Source organism: Notothenia coriiceps, unplaced genomic scaffold, assembly GCF_000735185.1.
Source record: "Notothenia coriiceps isolate Sejong01 unplaced genomic scaffold, NC01 NC01_scaffold00009802, whole genome shotgun sequence".
NCBI lineage: Eukaryota > Metazoa > Chordata > Actinopteri > Perciformes > Nototheniidae > Notothenia > Notothenia coriiceps.
Window position 1 is genome coordinate 12203 of NW_011342503.1, and position 9474 is coordinate 21676.

The 9474-nt window shown below is 41.0% G+C and overlaps 1 protein-coding gene across 1 annotated transcript in view; it reads left to right on the forward strand.

Moving 5' to 3' along the window:
- Nucleotides 1-1443: 1443 nt before the first annotated feature.
- Nucleotides 1444-9474, forward strand: part of LOC104945591 (ras-related protein Rab-4B) — a 12607-nt gene continuing 4576 nt past the window's right edge. The window contains exons 1-5 of the mRNA XM_010771289.1: nt 1444-1624; nt 4669-4749; nt 5640-5754; nt 6034-6096; nt 7929-8083. Of these exons, the coding sequence (XP_010769591.1) occupies nt 1609-1624; nt 4669-4749; nt 5640-5754; nt 6034-6096; nt 7929-8083 (430 nt within the window). The 5' untranslated portion in view covers nt 1444-1608. The remainder of the gene's footprint in view (nt 1625-4668; nt 4750-5639; nt 5755-6033; nt 6097-7928; nt 8084-9474) is intronic.

Sequence of the window (9474 nt, forward strand, 5' to 3'; positions counted from 1 at the left end):
AATGGTTCTTTTCTTTCTGCCTGCTGCACACCTTTGAGGCCAGCCTTTCTTGTAGCCCACCTTAAGAAAACATCCGTGCCCCCACACGACGCTGAGCCTTGTGTTTCCTTCTGTCTTTAATCTTAGTGAAAAGAGCTTTTAACAAGACTGGGGAGGATGAGAGGATCTGCCAAAGCCGAACAAAGGCGGGGAGGAACTGGGGGAGATAGAAACATAGTGGAAGGCTCTGTAATTTATCACCTGTTGCCCTTGGGCGGCCGTGCACTCCAAGCCCTGGGCGGTGTGTGTGTGTGTGTGTGTGTTTGTGTGTGTGTGTGTGTGTGTGTGTGTGTGTGTGTGTGTGTGTGTGTGTGTGTGGAAAGGTGATGAATTCAAAGCAAAGAATAAGAAACAGACATTCCTCTTAAACCTTTTATATACATTACTTTGATCAATTATTTAAAGTGGACATTTGTCATCTGTTTACCACATTTATGCATAACTCCCTTGCCATAGTTCTGAAACTATACATGTTTGATTGCTTTTATTTGGGGTGGGGGCTGTTTCGGGGCTTAATGGTCATTATTATAATGCAATTAGAATGGGTAACATATATGGTGTTTCGTAAAAGATGTCTGTACAACAGTGCAACTTAATAAAATATTACAACTAAAAAAGGAATAAAGCAATAATAAATACTATCATAAAAATGTATTCATAATCAAATGAAACCATATTTTCAGAAAAGTTCATATCATGTTACGATAAAGCTTCAGTATCTAACATGGTTTAACACTTTTGACTGCTATCTCTAGAAAAGTTCAGGTCTAAAGTCCCCTTATGTTTGCCTGCCACCTTGTGCCTTGTGGTGGCACATACAACATAGTATCAATATTGCTGCGTTTTAGACTATAATAAAAATTAACCAATCAAATAATGATGAATAAAGTATAGACTATTTATACAAAAGAATATAGAATAAAGACAATTACTGCTTTCATAGATATTTAGAAACACCCGTATTTAGCTAAATGTTGTTAGAATGGCAATGCTGATGCTGCATTCGAGTTCTGCAAGTAAGCATGTTCTTGTCAGCACTGAAATATAATTCTTGCGAATATTAAAGAATTACAAATAAATCAAGACTGAAACTGTGGCTCATGGTATCTTTTACTTGAGTTTGAAAGTGGCGTAAACGAACTGTTGACACATTGAATGACACAAATGTGAATTATACATAAATAAGCCAATGTTATTACATTTCCAATGTGAACTACAAGGGTATTAACACGATTTTGGACACATACATAACATGTGAGGGGTTAACAGACCACAAGTCATTATATTTCTGTTATTCTTAACCTAACTTTTTTCTGACCACTCTGTCGGGTTTTTTTTTTTCCCTTAGCAGAATTCCTATATGGCCAACTACAAGCGAAGGCAACACAATGACGTAGCACGCAGCTGCCGTGTTTGGTTGTGGACGAAGAAAATAAGCTAGGAAGGAAACCTCTAGCATCGTAGATAAACACCCTGAAGAGGTGTGCACCCAGCGAGCAAACAGCTGTCATAACACCAAGAGAACAGTAAAAAAGACCCGATTGAGCCCTTCAAACACCGAGGGTCAACATGTCTGAGACATACGGTATGTGTGTGCGGGGCGACAGGCAGTATTTTTATGATGGCTAGCCGTCACTGCTCTGGTGTGATGAGACAGACTGGCTCTTAGCAACGATGCTAGTTAGCTAGCTATAAGGTTAGCTGCGGGCTGCCAGCTCACCGTGTCTTTTGGTTTTGATATTGATAGTTACGTTTGCTGCTTACATTTAATTCAAAGAAACTGGTTTACTTTAACGTTAGGTGTATTATATTAACTGGCACCTCTGTCTTATGATAGCGGAGTGCATTTCTTCCTTATACAGTAATGATAAAACAAATGGTGATACATTTACAGGTGAAAGTTGGACAAACTTCAGACTCAGAGCTTCATACATGTTGACACATACAACATATATTTTAAGACTCTTGGGTAAGCGAATTGAAATTGCAGCAGGGGCAGCAAGATTATTGCATTCAGTCTCAGGTGATGTGTACTTTTGGGGCAAGTTAGCTCTTAGCTACAAGGCCTATGAGGAAGTTAACTGCGGCTGATCACCCCTCAGTTACCTGTGGAGCAGCAGCTTTTAGGTGTGTCTGTTTACATCGTGAATCCAAGGAACTGCGCATCTGTATTCAGACGCTTTAGACTATACATCACAAGATAAAGCTGAGAGAAGGTAGTAGAAGGTATCACATGTCTGTAAACATTGACATTATGACAGGCCACCAGTACTACTCATCAATTATTCTGCATACATGCATTCAACATGACACTTGCCTGATAGAATCAATAGTACAATTGGCATGACACTGTAGACCCAGTTATTTTGAAATGGCCCACCATCATCTTCTCTTATAGCACTCTCACTTGCACACACACAATCTCCATCTGCTTCTACTGGTACCCTGTCTCCTTCAATCCTTGATGAAACGTTATCCCAGTGGGCAGTATTTAGGTAAAAGTGCAGCGGTAATTGTAGCTGTAATAGCCTTTTATTGATTTCTTCCTCACTCCTGTGCTGTCTCCTCTCCGTAAGGGCCAGTAGTGGAACTGGGTCATCAATATGAATACACTTTGTACATGGCCAGGGTAAATGGGCCAAGATGGAATTCATGAAATTGTTAAAATCTATTTAGTCTTTGGTCCATATGGCAATCTTTCATTAGTTTAAACTGTGTAGTTGCAGAATGTGGTATATATAGATGGAAAAATATTATAATGTGGCTTAAAATACAGTTAGTCATTTTAATTAGACTGATTCTACTTTCAAAGGAAACTATACTAGAAAATAAGTTATTATTTATTAATTGTTGATGGACAACTTGGATAACCTATTTCTATAGTCCACACAGCTTCAACTAATGCTGATACATGTTCAATATAGGTTATTTGATCAATAATCCTTTTCGTTAATGGCCCTTGTATGTAATATTGGAAAGTGTCCATGCTGAATTTAAAGAATAAAAACAGACATTAATGTTGCTTGCCATTGATTTAGACTTTTGTTAGAATTTGACTTTTTCATCACGTTTAATTATTTATAAATATATAGTTTCCAGTTGACATACTTTCCTTCTGTCTTGTGCAATAAGACAAACATCTCATGTAACTTAAAGTTCAAATTCCCTGTGCAATTTGTCCTTCGATCAGAGGACACATCATCAGGCATAAACCTCGGATAGATCTGGGCCCCAAGATTGTTAAGTGTTGTCACTGTGTGAGCGAATGCAGATAACAGTGTTAGTCAGTTCTCCCGGGGGCTATTTAATATTGATGTTTAAAGAATGCAATTGCCTAAAAGGCTGCTGCTGAGAGGCTAGTGCTGCATTCTTCTCTCCCCATTGCTTTGACATATTGACAGCTTGATCGTTGTATGCAGATCTCGCATGGGAATCTGTGATGTCTGGGAAGACGCTGAAAAGCTGAGGCAAGCTTTTAAAAAGGAGCTATTAGCTTTTGATCTGTCAGTCCTGCTTTCACGAGCAGTCACGATGTGTGTTTGTAACGTTGAGGAAAAGCTGTTTGGCTTCTCTTTGCTTTGCTTTAGCAGTCCTGTTACCGTGAGTACGACCTCTAGCTTGTGTTGCTTAAGGAAACACCCGCCTCACTAAACAAAGGTGTACCATAAACTGAGCTGGCGGTGGTTTGTGTCATTCGATGAAGGTCGCTCTAAGCACACTCACATACCACATTTAAATGCCTGACAGGAACTAAAGGCCAGTTTCATATGCTCATCTGTTTCTGTTGGCCTTGGGTCGGGCTGAAAACTTACAGGATGTTTACCTGACTGGTAATCTTAACAGGTGTGACTAATCATTGGCAAGGCCACCAGCAGTTTTGCCTGCAGAGAAAGCGCTTAAGATTGAACCAAATGTGCATCTCTTTAAATCCAGTTTAAGCAGGCTCTCAGGAAGAAATGTGTAATTTAAAATTGTGATTTCACTCTCAGTCTGAGGAATACTCCCTGCCCTCGGATTTCCTGTCCTACTTTTACTACCTTTTTATGCATTACTCACAGACACAGAGTTATGATTCAGTCACATACATTTTCCTCAATCACCACATTGTTTCATAACTTCGTATATGTAAACGTCCCCTGCACTATCTTTGGTCACAGCACACAAAGGCAGTCTGTCCTCTGGCTGGCTTTGCATGTCAGGGGCCCCGAGTCATTTGGGCTCTGGATCACGCGTGGGTTGGGTTGTACTCTCCAGAGCAAGAGTCCACTCTCCACAACAACATCTGTACAGCCAGCTGGCCGCGGTCATTCGATCCCTCTCCAAGTCCCTTTACCTCGTTCAGTAACTTAAAAGCTTTGGCTCTGCTCTAATGACATGTATTATTAAGTGTTCGAGGCTTCAAACACCCTCGTTTTCCACCTGAGTTAAACAGGCCCATTCAATCAGAATCATAAGCAGTAGGTAATACTGATTACATGCGAGGCTCTGCGATTAGAAGGCTCATTTGGGGTTGTCGGATACTGTGCAGGTAGAAACCCAATGGGATTAGAAGTGCACAGAGCAGCGGGTTCAGATTCTCCTCTGACGTCGGTGTTGCATTGAGCTTTGCCTTCTCTTTCTCTCTTGCAGATTTCCTCTTTAAGTTCCTGGTAATTGGCAGTGCTGGGACGGGGAAATCCTGCCTCCTCCACCAGTTCATTGAGAACAAGTGTAAGTTTGACCTCATTAAAGCCTATTATTCCTATCCGCTGTGTATTAGAGTGAATACATAAATGTGCTACACAAACTTTACTTTGTCACAATTAGTATTGTGGATTTGATAGATGTTCAGAAATGTTATTCATTGTCTACCATGTGCAAACCAAAATTATATGATTTAATAAATTGCTTTTACAGACTCCTAACACAGTAGTAGTAATGTAACTGTTTTACTACGCATAAGCAATTTATTTTTGATTTAAACTCACATCTTCAATTCCGATCAGGTTTTCTATTTACTCAATACATATCTGATGGCTTCTGTCGTTATTATTTATGTCTGTTTTTTTTCTTCTGTATAGTAAATTCTAATAAATCACCCCAATTAACAATGGCTTAAAATAATCTACTCTTCTCGAGCTGTCAGAATGCGGTACATTGTTCAACTGTCTATTATAAACCTATAATCCACACTATCTGTCAAAACAAAACATTTGACTTTACTTTAAACTTCAGAACGGTTAAGATTGTTGATAAGCAAATAACCAAGCCAGTTAGCATGTCCCATAATTAAAACATGTTTCACTCACACGCTTGTTTTAATTGGATTAAAGATGTGTCAAGTCCCTGTGCTGTCACCGGAGAGAGAAAGGGAGGGCGGGTTGAGACAGTGTTCATCTCATGTAAACATATGAAAACGAGAGCTTAGGGTTTTCAAACAAGCACAGAGCTCAACATATTAAAGACGATGTATCGTTTTGTACACACAGCTCAAATGAGAAATGGCTTCTTTTCAAATCACTTTGCCAGGAAAAATACATAATGGCATAATACGCAACACCTATGCTGTACTATAATGTCACGTTGTCTTGCTTTTCACTCTCTTATTTTTCCTGTTTCAGTTAAGCAGGACTCAAACCACACCATCGGCGTTGAGTTTGGTTCCAGAGTCGTCAATGTTGCCGGAAAGACGGTCAAACTGCAGATCTGGGACACTGCCGGGCAGGAGCGATTCCGGTAACTGTCTGCGATATTTCCCGCTTAGGGTTTGGCAAACCTTTTAGAAATACAACATGAGCCACATGCTGTCGTTGGGCAACGTCCAACTGTAAACACTTACCCGCAGTTTCATGTGGAGATGTCACAGACTCTGAGCAGCTCCACAGAAGAAATGATGTCCTTGAATGATGATTTGGTTCAAAGCGAGGGATAGCTTTCCCTTCACCTTCCCCAGCCCAATTCAACTATCTGATATATAAGTTGTTCATATTTTGCTATTCTGTATTCTCTTCACAGTTCTGTTACGCGCAGCTACTACAGAGGAGCAGCTGGAGCGCTCCTGGTTTATGATATTACCAGGTAAACAATCTTTATACTAACTGTCCTTCTAACTTTCCACTAACTAATTCCACTACACATTTGCATAACAGAATAAACATTTACAAACATATGTAAATCTCATATAGTTGGATATAGACACAAGCATAGGTTCCTGCAAGTGCATATACATAATTATTCAAAAGTAACTTTAAAAACAGAAAACACAACATTGTAGTAGCTATTTACAGCAATGATATTTTGAGGTGTTGAAATTGGATGTGGCTTGTGATTTAAATTCACTGACCCATGAAGCTTAACTGTAAATGGTATTTCACTTTTTTACGAGTGGCTATTATTGTTGTTTCGAGTGAAGCGTTTTCCACGTCCCTTCCACCTCCAGAGATTGAACAATTAAATGCCCATGCACTGAGACGTACACAATATGAATACCAGATCCCACTCACTGGTGTGTATTTCGTAAGCTCTGTGTAGCGATAGAGGGGTTATGAAAACAATATGAAGTGAGTGCGGTAATGCAGAGAGACAAGAATGTAATGCAGTTTGGGAGAGTGTACGGGCTCTTGTGGAGGGAGAGTGGCAGCAGCTGTAATATAAAGGCTGACAGCAGCAGGCGGGAAAGCTAAGGTCCATCACTGAGTGTCATCTGAGGAAAAAATAGGGGGGAGAAAACTGCATGCGGAGGAGGAGATGGAAAACAAGAGTGTGAGTGGGAGATGGAGACATTCATCACGTCTCACAGGGAGGAGATTAGCAGGAAGATGGACAGGAGAGTAGTCTGAAGCTGCTGCTGCTGCGTGTGATTCTGGAGTGACGTCACTCTGTTAAAGCAGCTGTTAGACATCATTCTACTGACCTCACTGGCCTCATGTTACCATGGACACCCGGGACCGGTCTCCATGGTGACCGGTTGCTTTAACCCCAAGAAGTTTCCATGAAGGCTGCGTGATGGTCGTCACTGCCCAACAGACTGCTCTATGTAATAATTAATCTCATCCAGTGGGCAGCAGGGAACAAAGCAGACTTAATACTTTAAAACAATAGGAATACTATTAAACTACTAATACTATTTTTTTTTTCAAGCAAGTTTCTTTGCATATGAAATTGCTTTAAATAGTATCATAGTTTGAAAGTTTGTTTTTCTCTTTGTTACCAGAAACCCAAACATGTAGTTTTTTGAGGGGAAGCACAAATACAGACAGAAATCCAAGTAAAGACTTAACAGTTGGATTTGTTTGGTTAGTTATGCACTTTGTTTTTGAGGGAAATATATTGCTGCCCTGATAAATATTTCACTATATATTGCTCATATTGATAAATACTTTAAAGACCCAGTCCTTGTGATATTTAATCAAGATTTAGTCATTGAATGGAAATAACTTGCTGTACGTTTTCAGGCTACTATTTGAGTAAAAAAGTTGAAGTTATTTATTAGTTTAATTTGATAAATGTAAATGCAATATTATTCACAAAGAGTTAATAGTACTTTAAAAGCCTACATATACAATTTCCTGTCATAAGTACTTTATTGATCCCAATTTGGGAAATGTGTGTGTTGCAGCAGCATGCAACACACGGCAATGTACAATTAAGACACTAGAAATAAACAGTCCAAAATATTTCTGAATAGAAATTAAATAGCATTAAAAAGTACTATATATATTATATTATATATATATATATATTATATATATATATTATATATATAAAAGAAGCTATGGAGCTCATTTGGACATTTCAGGTGATGCTGATAGGGAAAATAATTTGAACTTATAATAATAAATGATATTTGTATAGTTATTTTCTGGGACTCAAAGTCACTTTACCACTGTTTGCCCTGTCCTGTCCTAAAGTCGGGAGACGTACAATGCCCTGACCAACTGGCTGACAGACGCACGGACCCTGGCCAGCCCCAACATCGTCATCATCCTGTGTGGAAACAAGAAGGACCTGGACGCAGACCGGGAGGTGACCTTCCTGGAGGCGTCGCGCTTCGCTCAGGAGAATGGTAACTAATGTTAAATCTTTCTCACTTTCCGGTGTCCTGCTGTTTGTGTTATCGTCTTTATTCATCTGTATGCGTGCTGTTCACAAGTTGTGCCCGGCCAGCCTTGTTCTTCGCTTGTCCTTCAGTCCTTTTGACTCTTTCTGTTCATCTTCACCTTGAGGGTGTGTTTTGTATGCCACTACACTGGTGACAGCCTTGGACGTAAGAGTTTATGTTTTTGGGTCGTCCGTATGTCCCACTCTAGTGAAAGTGATTTGTCGAAGGTTCTTCAATTTGGCATTAATATCCCAATTGATATATATTTTTACATCAATCTGGATATTAGGAAGAACGGATTAGAATGTAGTGGTCCATGGTCAAGGTCACTGCGACCTCACAAAACAAAAGAAGATTTTGGAAATACCCCAACATTATCCTCTTTTTTTTTTTTTGAGAGACATGAATGTAACCCCTCGATTCCACCGGGTTCGTCTGCGTCGCGGCAGTCGTTCGTTTCTGCATTTTTCCCATCTCGTCTTCTCCTGCCTAGTTGCCCCCGAGAAGCCCGGTCGAGGTGTCTCAGCTTCTTCCTACCTGAGTCTCCGTTCTGGACCCTGGGAGATAAGAACAACTCCTACTCGCTCGCGTGTGAAGTCTTGGGAACAGGAGCTGTAAAGGGGACGAGTCTCGTGAACCAGAGGGTCCTTATCATTCGAGATTTTTTTTCCTCCGTTTGACTTTAATGGGAAACACGGGCAGGGTTTGTTTGGTTCGTTCTTCGTCGAATGGTCATCTAAGGTACCCCGGCCGAGCGCGGCACCGCGCCCGTTTCCCAGCGCCCGGTAAGACTTCAGTTTACCCAGCGATAACGGTGGTCCGCGCGGCGCAACTGCCGGAGTCCTTCGGCAGGGTCTTCCGCAGGCGCCCGCGACCCGGGGCGCGTTTTATCTTAAGGTTCAGATAAAAAAAGCCTGCGCTACACTCCGCAACGGTATCGGCGGCCCCGTCCTTTCACCCTGGCCGCGCGCGCTCGTACGGCCCGGGTTAGGTGTTTTATTTTGATCTCAAACGTCCTGGGGCATAGGGAGGCATCCCAGGAAAGTTCCATCCCTCCTCTGTGTAACGTCGCACGAGGGGAGGCCAAACATGTCCGCCGACACATTCTACTATATATATCTTCATTAATACTACCTACTACGTAAAAAAATTGTGATTTTTATGTCCGTTTGTGTAGAAACTCCGTAACACAAATATTAACCCTTATAATGTTAATCATAATTGAAACAGACATGTTTCACTCGGACCCGCTCCCTTTCTCCGGGTTTGTTGGTTTTGCGCTCGCCCCGTCCCCCGTTCTGCGCAGGCGAAAAGACCTTTGCGCGGCATCCCAATACTGCGGCCTCGACTCCGGC